Here is an 18632-nt window from a genome sequence, read left to right on the forward strand (position 1 = left end):
GTTCAGTTTGGTCCCACATCAGGATTTTAAGATCAATATTGCTAAACTCTGTCTGGTGTGTGGGCATACACTGATCATCTTGGGAACTTTGGGAAAAATAGTGTCCTGTGGTGGGTTTGGATTCTTTGTGCTGAAATATTTGGAAGTTTAAAAGTAAAAAGTTTCATTCTTTAAACAGACAGCTCCTTCAGTCCACAGTTAGTTTTATAGATTGAAACACACTTTGACATGCTTCTTTAAAATGCCCCCACTGTGCCTATAAATCAAATGAGCAATTTTTTGCTGTTTTTCATTCATGATTATTCATAAATGCACTTAGCAACATTTGTAGTGGAGTAGCTCATCTCAACACTCTATTATGAGTGACATTTTTGTATTAGCATAATCTGGAAATTTTGACTGTCTTGTCCTACTTACCTGTCCTCAGCAATTATTTGTGTACAGCACAGTGTTATAAAGTATCTGTTTACAAAGTCTCTACAGAAAGTGACTGTTTTGGATGTTACTACTTTTGTGCTCTAATCTCAAGTTTAACTATTTAAAAATAGACACAAACATTTTGTTAGCACCAGGCATTTGGAAACCATTGCAAATACAGGTAAATATCAAGACAAAATTCTTCTGTGTAGAGCATTTCTTTTACCTCTTCATGTTCAGAATGTTTTAAGATTTTTGAAGGGTACAAGGGTACATTCACTTCACTTGTTATTAGCATAATGAATTAACCCAAGTGGAAAACACAGGTGTTGATGACTTGCACTACATACAAACTTTTTGTGAGTCAGAATATGTTTCTGTGTGAATTAATAGGTGAGAAAGAGAAATTCAGAACACTTCAGGATGTGCTTGTGTTAGAGAACCATAACATCTTTGATAAACACAAGTGGAAAAACACACACACTCCTCTCAAAGTGTTTTATTTTTCAGCTCCATTGTAGAAGTATTTTATATACAATTTACAGTTCTGGTGTCTCTGTAGTATAAAATATGTTCCTTTTGTATTTTTTTCAATCATTATTACTATTACTATTATATATATAATATCACATATAATATTTAATGTATTTTTATAGTAACATAATATATTAGTTTTTACATAATAAAAATATATTCTGTATTTTGAAAGCCTGGCTCAACAATGATGATTTAGTTCACTTTAGAAAATTTTATGTATCATTTTTATTCAAATTGCATTGGCACAAAACACTTGACTGAAAAACACAAATTTGAAAAATACTCCCACATACTTAGCAAGGAAATAAGTGAAATCACTGAAATTTTCTTTCTTCCAAGCACTGATCCCTTTTGCAAAGATAATCAGATACTTTCAGTCTCAAATATTGGCAGAAATGTCTTTAGCCGCAAGATCTCGGAGACGGTTTCATTTCTTTCCTGGTAAAAGTCAAGCCCAGCTAGCAACTCCACATCCCGAACACGTGCAGAATGAGCCTGAACTCTTTCTTCAACCCATTCAGAAAGTGTCTTATTTTCCTGTCAAAACAAACAAGAACAATGCTCAAACTCATAAAAATGCCCTCTGTTGTTTGGTGGCAGTGTTAGGCAATTGCCAGTGTTTGCCCTGGTCTGACAGACTAAAGGTGTCCAGTGGGCAAAACTTCTTTCAGGCTTTCCTAGGTATCATTACAGCCTTGCTTTTAGGGATCTCATTTAAACAGAATCAAGGGATGTCTCTTCTACCCACTTCTCCAATTCCAAAGTGATAGAGAAGAATTATGCTGGCATGGCAATTGCAACTTTTAGCTACAAAATGCATGAGTCACGTTTCAAGCACACACATAAGGACAGTTTTAGTTACAGCACAAATTAGCTGCACTGCTCGGGCCAGTCAAGCAACAGGCACCTGACAACTCACAAAAAGTCCTTACAGCAGCTCAGTCTTGATTTCTGGACAGGAAGAATAGTTGCTAGTTAGATGGGGAAAACAATGGAAATGTAACCATTAATCAATTCAAAATGTTATTTTCTGTTCTTTTACTACAAGGAATGGTTTGCAAATAGCTGGTAATTTGCTTTTTCATTAACAATATTTGTTTCTGAGGCAAATGAGTCATTAAATTTATGTTACTGCCAAACATGATGAAGAAAATGAGAAGATTTGGGGTTTATTGCTAAACTTTAGAAATTACAGTCAATTTCTAAACTATAATGACGAATTCATTCTAATCATTAGTCAACCCTCAACTACTAAAAAGATCTCACCGGAAAGTTATGGATTATCCACACTACAAATGGGGAGACACAGAAGTTGTTTCCAAGTAGGGCAAGCTTGCACCTGCCTGGAGTTATGAGTTCAAAGTTATAAATAAACTAAAATCTGTGAAGACCAGTTTAAGTCTGTGCAGCTGTACTTGTACAATATATATACACTGAGTTTAGGAACTTTCTGGAACCCAGAGTTTGTGGAATAGGCATTCAGCTGCCTCAGCAATACATATTACACGCAGATCATGTACTTTGTTTGCTACAAGGCATAAGATTCACACTGTTAGTGGTAAGCAGAGATTTAATTTAATTCAAGTATGAATTTTAACTGCAGGACCATCCATCCAAATGCCTGCTGTCTAATTTCTTATGCAGGTGGAATAAGCAGCTGAAGGAATTTTCTAGCAACTGAAGGGAATAACAATCAAGAGTCCTCTGATACCTCTGAAGTAAGTTTACCCTGCAGTCTTCCATAAAGATATCTCATCTCCCTGTTGCCTGTGCTGCTGTTCTCAGCCCTTCTCAGGTGACAGCATTTCCCTGTTGTCTTATCTTACCTTCCTTTCTTCTTCCTTGCTTTCTATCAGCTCATAGTTTCCAGCTACCTCTCCTGGAGCTCCTTGCTCTTCTGGTGATTGCTTTAACTCTCAGCTCACTCCCAGCTCATGGGGAATGAGTTAATTCCACAGACTGATAAAGATTCTCTGGATGACTAGATTCCAGTGGGAATCAGTTCCTAACACAGGAACATGGAACTATACTCACAGCACAGCTTTCAGTGTTGTCAGGTCGGTGAGGAATGATAAAAGACAAAGCATCCAAGGACCCTTGACAGTTCAGTGGAGTATAGGATGTGTTCTTGCAGCTTGTCAGAACCACATAGTAATGGGTTGGGACAGGGATTTTTGTATTGTTTACATACCTACAAAACAAACATTAGTTAAGGCATTTTTTGAGGTATCAAATATTAACACCACTGATACAATTAGAAATTTGTAGGATTTATCTCAATATATATCTTTCAATGCTATATGACTTAAATTTCTTTTGTAATTGAAAAGAATACCTGATGGGATACACAGCCGTACCATTTATTTTATAAACAGCCAAACATACCTGGATTACTCTGCATGCTACAAGCAGTCCAAGTGAAACAGGACTGCTTTACATGGTCAATACTCTATTTTGCCAGAGCTAGAGATCTCTACATCTGGAAGAGTCAGAATAGAGAATCATATTTGCCCTTCATTATACGAAGAATTTCAGCCACATGAATTGGAGGAGAGTGATGAGAAAATTAACTTCTGACTCTTTGCCATTGAGAAATGCCAGAACAGTGATTTGTGGCTGTGTGCTGTAGAAACCACTTTAGGATACTCAGTTGAAAATGTCTTTGCTGCTCTTTTCTGACTATTCTGCAAACATGGTCAGTCTTGTGTATAAAGAGCTGAATGTTTCCCAGGCTTTTTTGTTCACTGTTGAACAAAACACTATCACTGAAATTACTATACTGCTTTGCATGACTGTCTAACCATGCTGACTAAAACATGCTTATTGCAAACTGGAGGCAGCATTATGTGGTCTGCTGGGTATTACAGCATTCTGCTTGGAAGGAAGTTGTAGTGTCTCCTCCCTTCCACCATCCTATTACGTGGCAGGCTGATTTTCCCATTCTCAAACCATTTTTAACAGATGTGGTCAAGTCTAGCTTGAATAAAATATCTCCAGAGATAGCTTCAGCTGTGCAGATTTCCCAGCACCTTTCTATTCCATAAATGCTCTTAGTATCACAAGGTATTTTCCCTAATCTAAGTTTTTCTAATTCTGTTTTTATTTCCTTATATTCTTATTCACTGACATAAATAATTGGTCTTTATAATTTACGTATAAAGATGCCAGATGTTGCAGTAAGCTGTGTAAGCCATAGTTACACAAATGTACCTCTCAGGAATGTTACATTTTGCATTTCCAGTTATGTGATTCAGTGAAGGCAAACACACAGATCTGACCTTTGATGAAATACATCAGTTTGAGACAGTAGGAAGAAGCAACAGGCAGGTGAGTGAGCACAACATCAAAGTGAGAAAATCATACTTAAGCATGTCTTCTGCATGTTTAAGTGTCATATTCTCCCAGCATTTCTGATGCAGAGGCACAAAATCTAAAATCTAGGCATCATCTCGGGAAAAGAATTGCTAGTCTGTACCTGTGCATGTGTATAGAGATACACATGTAACTGCACAGCTTTTTTACTCTTTACTTGAACTTCAACTTCCATGGGACTGTACCTGTTTGCAAGAGCATTTCCTGTTGTATGAGTAATAGTGGATATAGGATTATAAAGAGAATAGTGCATTCTCCATGATACTTGTTTCTTAGTCTTTTTAAATAATAGGGGGTTTTTGTGTGGAAACACAGTGGAAGTCATACAGAGTTTGACTTCTAGCTTTTCCATGTACTTACTGCTTAATTTCATCAGGGCTATCAAAATGGCCATCATAATTGTAATCAAACACTGGTCCACTGACAACGTTTACCCCATTCCTTTCTCTAGCATACTTCTGAAGAAGCACATTATGGAAATAGTCCCATATGTCTGTCATAAAAAGAAAATATAAGCAAAATTAATATCAATTTAAAGTAATTTCACCACTGAAGAAAAGTAGCATATTTGTGTTTTCACTGTAGATTAATAAAAAAATTTCAGAAATAAACTGCCCATAAAATCAACTCTTTGTTACACAAAATGTGGATTTCATCAGAAGGGACATACTCCCACTTGCCATTGAAAGAGGTGCTGTAAATGCTATTATAGTCCTGCAAGGCAAATTGCACTACAGGTGTTCATATTTATTTGATCTAAAGCTGAAGCTACAAATCTACAGCTGAGAGGTCATTAATTTCTGGCTGATGTGCCTGTACCTGCAATGTTACAAAGAGTAGGAACTGACATAATGGTTTTGGGAGAGGAATACTCACCACCTGAGTGTTAGTTTAACTGTAAAGAACTCATACCAAACATCACTAGACAATTTGGCTTATTTCACAGATGTAAATCAAGAAAATACAAATTACAGGGCATAAGATAGTGAGATTATTCAAATATTCATAACTGGCATGGCAAAAAACCTTATGGGTTCGATGCATTGAGGGCATCTCCTATTGAATTACCTGTTATTTATGGTCTATAGAAACTTCTTGTCATTTTCCTTGAAAAATTGGATTTATCACAGTCCATGATTTACTTGGGAGATTAAAGACACTTAGGTCTTCTGTATCTCTGGTTTTTATATGAGTGAATGAATAAATGAGGTCTGAGTATATTAGAAAGGTAGTTACATAATTGGGGTTTTTCCAACTTTTTTCTTACACAATTCCTCGTTTTATGCATTTTCTAAGAAAATTAGCCCAGGCCTAAGAGTAAAACAGGATCATAAGCACTTATAGGAAATTTCTTGTCAATGATTACAAATGTGAGTTAGGCTGGGTGGGAAGAGCTTACCACTCTTCCATAATAAAAATATCTATTATAGAAATAGTATTGCAAGATTAATATTGTTGATGTTTTCTGTTCAGATTTTGAAAAAAGAAAAATTGCCATTTTCATACACCTAGAGCATATTCCCAAGGGAATGAGAGTTTCATAACTGGCACTTTATGTTAGGACAGCCCAGAGGAGATGAAGAGCAAATTCAAAAGCAAACAGGTAAGCAGGGATAAACAGAATCCAGATGGGACTATACAAAGAAAAAAAAATCCCATATAATTGTGCTATAATTTTTCAAACATCTACTCCTAAAATATTTTAAGTATATTTTCACAACATCTGGATATACAGCAGGCCATGCATTAATGTTTTAAAATTGTGATAGCTTTATCAAATCCAGAACAATAATTATAGAAAATTAATCATAATTAGTCAAAATTTTGCATCCTACCTTTGAAAGCTTCATACATGGGAACAATATTGCTGGTGAGTAAGGCATCATACTGTTCAAGATCAGATGAATTGTAGTCTATATAAAAAGATCAAAATATAAGTGAATGGAATTCATATGTCACTATAATTTACAGGTACAAGTAGTTCAATTACATGTTACATTTGAGCATGAGTGTATGATCCTACTGCAAACATATCCCCAAATTTGTTCAAGAAATCTACTCAATAAATAATATTTACCAAATCTGAAAATAGGAAACGAATATTTGTGCAGAGGAAGAGGGATAGCCTTTCCTTCCAGCCCTTTACATCATTCCAACCAGCTTTCATCACATTCAAGTTGTCACATGTTTTAAAAAAAACCCTTAAATATTCCAAACCAAAAATATTTAGATACAAGTAGCAACTGCCCTACTTTTGGTCAGTCTGCAAACACTGGAAACCTTTTTCTGCCCAACATGCTGATCCAAAGAAGTTTGTTTTGGTGTTTGGGTATATGTTTAAACATAAACCCACATCCAGCTGATTAAGACTTTCTAAGGTCGCTATAAAAAGAACCACACTCACTGGGAGGATAGAGGAAACTGTGGGTCAAGGTCAGCCCTTCTGTGTAGCTGGAACAATTTTGGCTCCAAGCAGCAGGGATTCTAACATCAGGCCGCAGACAGTCTGAAACAGTGGGAGGAAGAGGAGATGTGTTTTCCTGTGAAAAGGAAAAAAAAATCTTACACCCACGGCTGTGGCTAAGCCAATGCTTTGTATGGTTTTAACTTTCTAGAATGGACTTCATTGAATCCACTCCTATTTTCGTAGTGAATCAGGTCAGTGCAAGTAATGCACACGAATGTTTTCTGGGTAGTGTTTTTCTTCCACTTCTGTTTTTAGATAATTCAGGGAAATCCGTATGTACCATGTAAAACTGTAGAAGCAAAATAAGGTTACACCTTAAGCAAAAACAGATTTCACATTTGACTCATTCGTCACTTTTACATATTTCTGGAAACACAAACTCGATGTCACATCCTCCTGGAAAGCAGCTAGTATATAAAAATGACACTATCACCTCATCTTGGCATCTGGGGATGCAGTCTCCATAAGAATCTGTGCTGCTGAAGAGTTACAGATAAAGAAATCCACTGTAAATTTTGAACATTTTACTGGCTTTAGTAGCTTCACCAAAATATGTTAACATGCTAAGATCTGGCCAAAAGTGATTCTGATTACTATATTTCTTTCTATAACCTTCACCTTTTTTTTTGTTTCTATGACCTTTTCTACACACTTTTTCATAATTTTGCAATAACATTAAATCATCTGAATATTCTTTTTTGTGTTTAACTTTTTTAAATCCTCATTTACATGTAACTTATTTTAATTTTTGTAAGACTGGAATATATTTTGCATTATACCTTTATAAACAGAAGTTAAACATCTAATTTGATTTTCAGTATGTTATTTGTTTTGATCAATTAAAACCAAGGAAAAATAAAGAACTCATATATTCTTCTTGTGCCTCTTTGTACTCCTTGATATTATTTCTTTAGTTATTTTTATCAAAATTCAAGTAGATGCCATATTGTGATCAGGTTGTATAATAATGGAATACATATATTCCACATGGAATGAAATATAAAAGAGAAAATCTTCCCTTGAGTCCTGAGCAGCTCATGTGTCAAAAAATACAACCAACCAAACAAAAAACAAAAAACCCTAATTTATCACCAATTTGGTTCCTCCTATATCAGGTCAAAGAACCATAATGTCTCCTGAAGAAAGCAGTTAAAACTAAAAATTGGCTGTGCCTATCACATCATGAATTGTCCTTTTCAATGCCATTTATTACTTTTTTGATGAGCCAGTAATTTATATCAAGAAGCAAGAGTTATTTGCATTTCATGACAGAATTTAAGCATCTGCTGTGGTCTCCTTTGTCAAATTCAGTCTTTTTGCAAGAAAATGTGCCTTCCTCCCTGGCAGAGGAGTGTAAAACCTCAAGAAAACTAATGTTCTTCAATCTTAAATTTTCCTTATTCCTGAGAATAATAAGTAATTAAAAAGCTGACATCTTTTATTTAAGATCTGCAAGTATATGTTATTAATCCAGTTTCAAAACCTCCTAATTACACAAATCCAGCAAAAGTCCAGCTTGCATTACCTAGTTTAATATTTGAGCACTTCTTTAACAGCTACATAATGATGATATAACCTAGCTTACAAATAGTGTAAAGCATTGCACAGGCTGCATCCAAACACAATTAACCCAGGGTACAATAAAAATTCTGTAGAAAGGGCAAGTTTCTGTCATTCCCAAGCATTGCAGCCAAACCTCACCAACAAAGGCATTAGCTCTATCCCTCTGTCCTTCCCCAGGTGTTATAATTTACAAAGCCTATTCCTCTTGATTAGCACATGCAATAAAAAATCCTAATGTCAGTTTACTGTGCAAGGTAAGTCAGTGTGTGAGCTCTTACACTCAGAGTCTTTCACTGTTGTGTCTCTGGCACTATTACAGATGATTTATGATTTCCTATTCTTTCTACAGAAAACATACATCACTGTATTAGTCTGCTATGACCTATATCCTCCAATACTTCAGTCTCAGTCATTCACTGCTTCCCACAGTGTTGCATAAACTGCCATAAGAAACTCCTGCAAAATATGTATTTCTCCTAATTCAGATGTTAAGTTGAGCAATAACTTTCTTTATACACTTCCAGTATCTGAAGGGGACCTACAGGAAAGACAGAGAGGGACTCTTTGTCAAGAACTGTTGTGATAAGACAAGGAGCAATAGGTACAAATTGAAAGAGGGGAAATTTAGGTTAGATATTAGGAAGAATTTTTTTCATGTGAGGGTTGTGAGATGCTGGAACAAGTTGCCTGGGTAGGTTGTGAATGCCCTAACCCTGGCAGTGTTCAAAGCCAGGATGGATAAGGCCTTGAGCAATCTGGTCTAGTAGGAGGTGTCCCTGCCCATGGCACAGCTGGATTGGGATTAAATTATCTTTAAGGTCCATTCCAACCCTTTAAATTCCTATGATTCTATGATTCTTTGCTAACTGAGAATTTATTTTTCAACAAAGGAAAATGTCTGAAAAGTTATTTGGGTTTTTGAGCTTTTTTTAAGCTCAATATTAAGAAGACTGCAGCTCTGATGGGACTTTTCAATCTTTTTAAAGCAAAATCAGACAAAAAATACGCCCACAATTAACTAGTTTTCAATTGGGTAATGCACTTCATTGTGAGGTTTAAGGTCAGATCTTCAAACATGAATTATCAACAGTCCTTGTTGAAATGGACATTTGTTTAAATGACTTTTAGCCTTCTTATGATTGGATTCATGATCCTTCAACCAAGATAGTGAAGAATCAGTAGAAGGTATGGAGTGAAACTTTATGAAATACTGTCTTTTTAACAGCATATATTTGATTAAAATAATTTCTTCATATTTGTACTGATGAAATAGGAAATCACATAGACATTAATAACAATCCTCTTCAGACAGAAGAATCAACATAGAAACTATTTCCTCAAGGCAACTTAGAAGAAGGGTCAAATTATAAGGGCAAGTAAGCCCATGAATGTCCAATAGGTTACTGACCCTAAAAACTCAGTTTATTCTGGATCCGCGTACCCTTGAACACTCAGAGGTTCATTCAACTATAATTACATTTTCAGAAATTATATCATGTAACAGAGAGCAAAGAACACACAGAAATATGCATTAGTGCAAACTGTCTTGTAGAGTAGCATAGAGGGCATTTAATAAGAAAAAGATTATGGTACTCATAGGAAAGCTTAAAACTTCTGATTTGGGAAATCACAGCCTGCTTTTCCACAGGAACTGACAGGCATGATGGAGAATTGTCTTGACAATTCTTGTAAAAGGTATATCCCTTTCACAGAACAGGCTTAATAGAACCAGCTCACCAGCTGCTCTACTCTCCTGTATCTTTTGTGTCCCTAACAAATGGTCACTCCCACTTCTCAAAACTTTAAGATAGCTGAATTTTAAATGACATCAAAGGCACTTCTTCTGACACAAGTGCCTTAGTCACATGACATCCACCAGCCCTTAAATAGGGCTCCCGATGAATGGACTACATTTTTAATCCATTAGTTCCCATATATAAGAGTAGTAGAGATATTTGATAACCTACAGGCTTATTCACAGTGTATGCAGTCCACAGTGGCATCCAGATATCATAGCTGTATCCGCTCACATACTGATGATGGGAAAGGAGGCAGTAGACCTTTTCCTTCTGAAGAAATCTGGGTCTCCCATATGGCAAATGAGATGAGCTTGCCTTCTTTACTAAAATTTAAATAATAATTATTGACTTATTCTTGTATAACATTTTTGGATGGCAGAAGGGGTTAAGAGAGCAGACAAAAATTGTTAATTAAAACTAGCAAATACAAATAGATACAACAGTAAACTTAGTCATGTGGTTCTCTAGGCTTATAAGCAGAATAAAAATGTAGAAAATCGTTTTCATATTATATTTAATGCACAAAAGTCAGTATCAGATTTGCAAATTCACGTTTCTTTGAAATTTCATATCAATGCAAATATATTGAATTTATCTCACCAGTTGAGTGAAATTTATATCTTATTTGATGAAGAGGCATTACAATATTTCCCACAATTTCCAGAAACCCCATAAAAAAGTAGAAAGAAGTATCTATGGAAATTTTTGATCAGAGAAATGTAAAGTAATGGATACAGGGTAAGGAACAAGAGTTATGTCACATAGCCTGACATTGCTCAGATTTTCTTCAAGACTATTGAAATCTTTATGGTTTTTTCAAAAATTTTAATGGGGTTCAGATCCTATTCCCATATATACATGCTGCTATAACGGAGTCCTTTAGCATTTTTAAAGAAATGAAAAGGAAAAATTAAAAAAATATATGCTTCTGACCTGATTTTCCTACTTCACTTTCAATTGTAATTAACATTGCAAAAATTCCCACTGAAGCCGTGACATAAAATATAAACCAGGTGTAGATTTAAAAATACTGCTGCTCTTTTCATTTTTTGCTACTTACTTTCTTCTGTGGTGAGATTTAGCCTCTCGTTTAGCTTTTCCAGTGACTCAGCTGAAGTCTGTAAAAAAAAGAACCATTCAAAATTATTCCATTGTTTAGAAAAAATGAAGAAAGCAGAACACACTTGACAAAGATGATTAAAAGACGCCAGAAACCCCTATTTACTTGTGTGCAGTTGCATCCCAGGTTATCTGCAGGAGTCAGACTGGAAAGTGGACATAAAGAAGGAGGTGAGACTTCCTTTGGATGTGATGGATTGTAAAAGGGTTTCTTTAAGAGGTGATTCAAGCTGCCATGTGTTCCATTGTTTTCTGCTGGTGCTATATGCAGCAAATCTGTTGAAACATTTGAAATTTGTAAACATGTTTTAAGACTAAAACAGTATTTTAAAAAGTTATTCTCTTTCCAAATCTACTCATTTCCTAGTCATTTTTAAAGGTAGTAGAAATAGCTTATTCCATTATTTAAACTATTACAGTAACTATTCCAACCAACTTGCAATTTTCTAGGTGTGAAGGTTCTTGGCTATCTTCCACTGCATCAAGATTTAGTAACTACAGATTTGAGTACTGTTGGTACAGTTTTATACATTGCCACAACATTCACAAGATTAGATGGTTTAATGCAAAGTAAAAATGCTATTGCAAGTGTGTCACATTGTGAAACCTAGTAGCCTGTTCCATTTTTGTGTGATGCTTTAAGCCATCTTTTCTGAGGCTCATGCTTCCTAATTGTGCACTGCTGGGATTGCAATGGTCCATCCTAAGTCTTGAGCAAGAGCAGTTATTCTCTATAAGATTCTTATCCACAATTCCACAGGCATCAGTTTGACAGCAAACCCACGTGGCAGGTGTGGTTCCCTCTGATTCTAAAGGAATTCTTCTGCAATCAGAAAAAACCTTCAAAACAGAACAACTTCTGGAAGTCAATTTCTGAGCAGTGTAAAGAAGGCCTAAGAGCATGGCTTCAGTGATTTTGCTTCAAATGAATTTACTCAATTTTTACCTATGCTTCTTTTAGCTCTTACAACACTGGTATTTGAAAATACTAGAACTTTATCATTTAAAGTATTTGATTGTTTCTACTCACCACACATAAGGTTGTAAACTTCAATGTTTTCAAAAGCATCCACTTCTGTTTTCTCTTTAAAGCTTGGGCCATATGCTAAGAATATAGCCTAGATTGTAATAGTAATAATAAAAATCAGTTATCTAAAGATATCCAAAGTCAAAACCAATTCAGTTGCACTTTGTGAAAACTGGGGCAATGGAACAACATTGTCTTTTCACAGTTACAGAAGTTAAAAGTATAGGATTGTTCTGGTAAGGAAGGCAAATTTCTGCCATTGCACACAATTTGAAGTAAAATGCAAAGCAAAAAATTAATATTTTAAACTATATAATGAATCTTATTTGGTTTCGGGGTGTTTTTTTAATGCCTGTTGTACTCAAGTCTTTGGGTCACTTAAGAGTCTATGGCCATGGTTAAAGCAAGGAGCAGGGAACTGCAGAGGCCCATTGCACCCTCAGCAGAGACCTGCACCTGTAACACCAATGGCACAATGCTGTGCTGGGCAGCCCTTCTGGAGCCTGCAAGGCTTGTTCCAGAACACTGATCTATGTGCAGTCTCACACGTGTTTCTACTGCTTTGTGAGCCTCCTGAGCTGCCTGCCAGGAGATATGGGAAACATGAGTAGCAGGACAATGATCTGTTCTAAAATAATATTATGTGTCCATAACAGAAAATGAATTTTCAGTTTATTATAGAAAGATGACATGTTGCTCTCTTCTTAAAAAATAAAAAAAAGCATCAGTTGTGGCACCCGTGTAAGGTTATCTATTATTAAGGTTTCCATGGTAACCAGAATTTACCTTTCTTTCCATACAAACATTCAGCATGATTCTGATCACTGACATTTGGTTTTAACATGGTTATAAAGATCTGGAAGGATCTGATTCTTAGGCACAGAATATGGGACTTAGAGTGGCATGCCTGACCTTAGTTAAAGGTTCACATCACAGAAAATACACGAGACACCAAAAGCTGAAGACCAAAAAATGTTTTCACAGTAACCAGAATGAAAATGAGCTGAAACTGCAACACAGGCTATACCAACACACAGTAGAGCTAATTACTTTTTTGTCCTGATGATATGACTGACTCTTGTAAGATAAGCAGCAACAATGAAATTTAGTTTATTTGAGCATACAGTCTTCCAGATGTTCAGATGAACTCCCTGACCCTATGGAGATTTTTTGGTCATTGCCTCAGTGGAGGAATGAAAGAACAAAAGAATTCAGTGGCTAAACATGGTAGACTTGGTTTACTGAGGTCTACCTGTCTCCAAGCAGGTAAGGTAAGCCCAGACTGTTTTTACTACAGGACCCCAAAGACACAGGCCTTGTACACATTGATGAAAGGCAATACAAATATTTGGACCTAGTATGTGTTTACAGTTTACATATCTTGTGGCCAGAAAAGAAAAAGCGCACTGCAAAAAATATCTTTGTTCTGTATTCTGGTGATTTACCTGGCACATCATGATTTTGTATATAAGAAAGTGCAAGAATAGAATAGAAATCATCTTACCTCCATACTTTTGAATTCATTGTTATAGCCATGGTTACCTCCATCACAAGATGTGTAACTTTTATCCCTAAGGAGAAACCACCACAGAGTGTAAATAAAACTTGACACAAACACAAGCACTTAGTAACAGTCATTGTGACTTACAGACTCGATCATTCCTTGAGAATTGACTCTGCCATCATATTGTAGTATTTATGGCTCATCATAGCATTCATTTCCATGAAGACCTCTTTCTCCTCCAACAAAAAATTGCTATGGACAGTAATAAATTATCCTCGCTGGCTGTGAGTGTACAGTGAAACAATATTTTCAAAGCAAATTGAAAAAATGGATCTTTTTGAACTGAGGCCTTTACCTAGCTGCAGGTTGCAAAACAAGTGTAATCTATTTGGAAGAATTCCTAGTTGTATTCTTTGGCATTTTAACTGAAAACTTACAATGGGAGAACTCTGCTGTTACCCTCTGTGGAATAATATAAATAAGACCTGCAAGGGATTTTGCCTTACAAACAGTGCATTTTCATCACGGATTCTGAAGGGTGAAAAGACATAGAAAATGTGGGGATGGGTTATGGAATTAACAATGCAACAGAATACTCTGACATAGTGACTAACACTTATATTTATCTACACATTGCTAAGACACATAGAAAAGTAAAGAGATAGTCACTCCATACCAATTCAATGCACAATTGTGAAGTACAGGTATCCTGTTTTCAGAGGCCCAAGAACATTTGAACACAGTTTAAAATAGGGTAATTATAAGATACTTTTTTCATGTGCACATTTCTTTTTTGTGCGTCCAGGACAATTATTTGGTTTCACCAAAACAACCATGTTTCCTTTTTACACACAGTATGATTTTAACTGTAACAAACATGGAAATGTAACAAGTCTAAAGCAAAACAGGAAATGAAGCACCTGTGAAGGAAATTAAAAGGATGAGAGTGGGATGAAAAAAACAGCATAGCAATCACACAAATTATGTTACCTCACAGCCAGCCACTGTCGATCCACCAAAAGATGAACTTTATCAATACGAATGTTGTTAGCATAGTGGAATCGTTTGGGCAAGTCAGGGGTCAGGTAAGGCTTGAAGTGCTGAGGGGATCTTCTGCACTGTGAAAGAGGAAAGAGTCCAGTCACGAGTTGTGCTCAGTTTCAAAAACCCACCCATCATTCAAAATTATCACAAATATCTTAGTGATAGGAATGCAAGCACAAAGCCCATTATTCACAGATAGCTCCTTGCATGACCTGCAAATGTCATTTTTGGCCCCAGAAGCAATACAAGGAAAAGCTATACTTTTTTGGAACTCTTTGAAAATAGACTACATACAATTTGTATATCAAGTGTACAGATACTGTGGTAAAAGTACATCTAAGGCTTAAAGACACTCAGTAGAACTGTTTAGTCTATGTTAGTCTATATTTCCATACTAATGCCATTGGCATCTCATTGGTATGGTTACACTTCACAAGAGAAAGTTCCCTGGAAGTTTATTTCTGCCACCTTCTGTCACTTTACCATTCAATAAATAACAAAGCAAGCCAAGCATACACAATTTAGCACAGTCTAGGGTTTTAGCTGCAAGCCTGAACATGTAAATATCCTTTGCTCAGCTGTTAGATAAAGGTCTTAGCTTCTACACCCCCATTTAGTGAGTTCATATAACTGCTGCATTAGTAGGCGTGCCATGGAATAGCTTGGAGTTGTGAGCCTAATGATAACCATATGACATACTGCAAAGACTTAATTACATATGGCCATTAGAAGCCATTCCAGCTGGCTGCAAGCATCATGGCAAAATTTCAGACGTGTTGCTCCAGATCAGGAATCCAGCACTGGGATAAGCCAGAATATCTAAAATGCTAAAGGAAGAGCTGCTAGGAAGCTGGGTAGGCCACAGAAGCGGACCTGTTTTACCACACAGGCTGTGCAAACTATTCTATGTTTGGAGTCTGGTCTGACATCTTCACTTCCAAATACTAGAATTGTATGCTCTAAACAGGATACAGACTTTGCCATGTGACATGGGAGTAACTGTGCCTCAGTAGTCATCAAAGAAGAGCAGAAGAATCCAGGAACATGAAAAATAAGTAGGTTTGCTAGCCCAGAAGAAGAGGTCTAACTAAAAGGAAAAATAGAGGAAATCAGCATATGACTTATGTCCATTCATTAGCAATAAATATAAAACACACAACTCCCTTTTCTGCAAAAACTCCTCATTTTAATAACTTGACAGGGACAAAATACACCAACCATCTATGAAGAGGAAAGGAAAGAGGGCACGTCCTAGTACCAGACTATTCCCATAAGGCACGAGATGTCACATCTCTGTAACGATTAGCAGTAGCAGTTTCAGCTGAGGTTGAGAACATGCAGATTGTGATATTCCCCTCACACCGATGCTCTTTGATGCAACAGACTCTGCATCATACAGCGAGGCCGGAGGTGTAGCACTGAGAAAGCTCCTTCAGCTATTCCCAGCCATTGATCCTACTCAATAGGTTAACGGGAGACCTCTAGTGGAGATTTATCGGAAACGTATCCATTTGGGAGCCCAGGATTTTGGCAAACTGAGAGCATTTTTATAAAGGTACCGCAACACCTGTCTACTGCTTAGCACAAGATAAGCCACAGAATAGAAAACAAAATGGCAATGAAGAAAACAAGGGGAATTTATGACAGCACACTGAGAGTAAACAGTTTAAATGTTTAACTCGGTGTAAATTGTAAAAGGAAAGAAATACAGAAAGACAACTGTCCTACAATTTTTTTAGTTTGGCCAGCACATTCATCCCACATATATTAATGTATATCTTGAACACTACAAAAAAGTGACAGAGACTGAATTATCTGTCTAAAAAAGTATAAGGAAAGAGAAAAGAACCATGCACTATCACATCACCCTTTAGTAAAAGAAATAGGTTTGGTCTTCCTTTGTTTTGCACTCTTTTCTGCACTTTGTTTGTATCCTTCAGAACTCAGCTGTCAAAGTGTGCCCACATGGGAGACACAGGCAAGCTTGGACCTGCCCTCAAGTGCTGAATCCATTCAGCACGGCTCAGTTCAAGCAGAACTACCAGTACGGGTCCCTGTCATGGTGCAGCATACATAAAAGCACTGCAACTATTTCAGTGATATGTCAAAAGATCCTAAGAGAGTCATACTGCCTGATGCCAAAGGCCCATCTTGCCTAGTACTCTGTTTCAAATCAGACCTCCAAAATTCCTAGAATCAGACGCTTAGAGAAAGTGCATAAAAACAAGCCAAGTATTGAATGAAGTTTCTTTCTCATACCTGCTTAGTTTCTTCTAGGCCTCAGGGACTTTTTGTCAGATGTTCCTTGTGGATCAGGTCTAAAAGCCCTGCAGTGCTGTCCTGCATTAATGTGTCCCCCCCACCCTTCTACTTATATTTCCAGCCTCTACAACACTTTGTGGCAATGTACTCTATGATGTCATTATCTCTTGTGTGGAAAAGTTACTTCAGCTTAGCCTGAGTGCAGCACTTGTGTTCCAGTGCTAACAGATACCTATTGTCTAAAGCATCTCTGTGCTGTATTCTCTTCTGTCATGAAGATATACCCAAGTTTCTGTCCCGGAAAGAGAAGAGGCTGACTTCAAAGTGACGTACAGAACAATTTTCTCTGAACAGAGATTCCTTATGGCGAACATTTGTGCATCATCTTTCAACAACTTTGAGAATTGCCTCCCAAGGTACACTGGAGTCAGTACACTATTTAAATTGGCACCATAGTCTCATTTTTTTACAAACTGTGTTTTTCCCTCAGATTCCTATTAAGAGTAGCTATGAGTAAAAGTTATGAGAATATTTACTCACTGTGAGGTTTTTAACGATTCCATCTGAGTCAACTGTTAAAAGAAAAGATGAATTAATGTACATTTGAACGGCTGAAGGACAAAGCCTCATGAGAAAAACTTAAACATGCTTTTTTGTCTATAAAGTTGGTTTTCTTTATTAGCTTGTGAAGATAGTGGCATTCCTTCCACAGGCAGGAATGTTATGTTTCCAATGGTAACTGCCTTTAGGTGTGCCTGTGGAAGTAACTAGAACACTAGAGCTTTGGATACGTCAAGACAGACTGTAGAAAACTGCCATGGTGATGACTGCCTACACCTAAAGCTGACAAATCCTCAGACCCAAGGTTTTTTCTCTTATCTAACCTCTGGTTGAAGTCCAACCTTTTTTTCATTGAACAGAACCTGGAGAACTTGTCTTATCTTTTGCTTCCAGCAACAGTCACAGAGGAAATTTCAGTCTATCTTGATATTTTCACCTTGCACATTTTGAAAGAGTAGTTTAACCATTTGACATTAACTTTCTAAAAAGAAAATCTGAGCACTTTAGGGAAGAAAAATTCCTACAGAAAAATCTAAGACTATTAGAGGAAATGAGTCAACAATTTTATTGAGATTGAGACACAGAAAAACCATGAGTATTCTTTCCTCAGCTCATTACTCTGACTTTGTATGCCTTAAACCAATGAAAGTCTGCTTTATATCATATAAATAGTGTGCCTTCAAACATAAGTACAATTATAAAATATGAATAAAAAGTACAGTGGGATCCCAGCTCTTATTTGCAACCTGCAACAACTATCCCTTTTACAATACTTTACAAATTCTTTGAAGTCAATAAATAGAGCATTTCCACAATTTTATCTCTGGTTCTGGGAAAGTTCTAGGATTTTTCTTCCAGTCTGGTAGCATGGTATCTATTTCAAGTCAGAGTCAGCTCAAATAGTTTCCATTTTCTGTTCTTTTGAGATACTAGCTAAAGGGCTTAACCAAGGCTTAGATT

General features: G+C 36.5%; 1 protein-coding gene across 6 annotated transcripts in view; it reads right to left on the reverse strand.

Annotated features, from left to right (window-relative positions):
* Window positions 1-901: 901 nt before the first annotated feature.
* Window positions 902-18632, reverse strand: part of LOC120501267 (ectonucleotide pyrophosphatase/phosphodiesterase family member 3-like) — a 36547-nt gene continuing 18816 nt past the window's right edge. For 5 of the 6 annotated variants that reach the window (XM_039707256.1, XM_039707259.1, XM_039707260.1 and 2 more), the window contains 13 exons: window positions 17652-17683; window positions 15723-15932; window positions 14796-14923; window positions 13806-13872; window positions 12305-12392; window positions 11381-11550; window positions 11216-11273; window positions 10324-10478; window positions 6731-6866; window positions 6162-6239; window positions 4687-4819; window positions 2989-3145; window positions 902-1491 (listed from right to left, as the gene is read on the reverse strand). In XM_039707256.1, the coding sequence (XP_039563190.1) occupies window positions 1318-1491; window positions 2989-3145; window positions 4687-4819; window positions 6162-6239; window positions 6731-6866; window positions 10324-10478; window positions 11216-11273; window positions 11381-11550; window positions 12305-12392; window positions 13806-13872; window positions 14796-14923; window positions 15723-15932; window positions 17652-17683 (1586 nt within the window). In that variant the 3' untranslated portion in view covers window positions 902-1317. The remainder of the gene's footprint in view (window positions 1492-2988; window positions 3146-4686; window positions 4820-6161; window positions 6240-6730; window positions 6867-10323; window positions 10479-11215; window positions 11274-11380; window positions 11551-12304; window positions 12393-13805; window positions 13873-14795; window positions 14924-15722; window positions 15933-17651; window positions 17684-18632) is intronic. The other variant, XM_039707257.1, reaches the window with a different exon arrangement.

This window comes from Passer montanus, unplaced genomic scaffold (assembly GCF_014805655.1).
Source record: "Passer montanus isolate IOZ18808 unplaced genomic scaffold, ASM1480565v1 scaffold2, whole genome shotgun sequence".
Taxonomy (NCBI): Eukaryota; Metazoa; Chordata; class Aves; order Passeriformes; family Passeridae; genus Passer; species Passer montanus.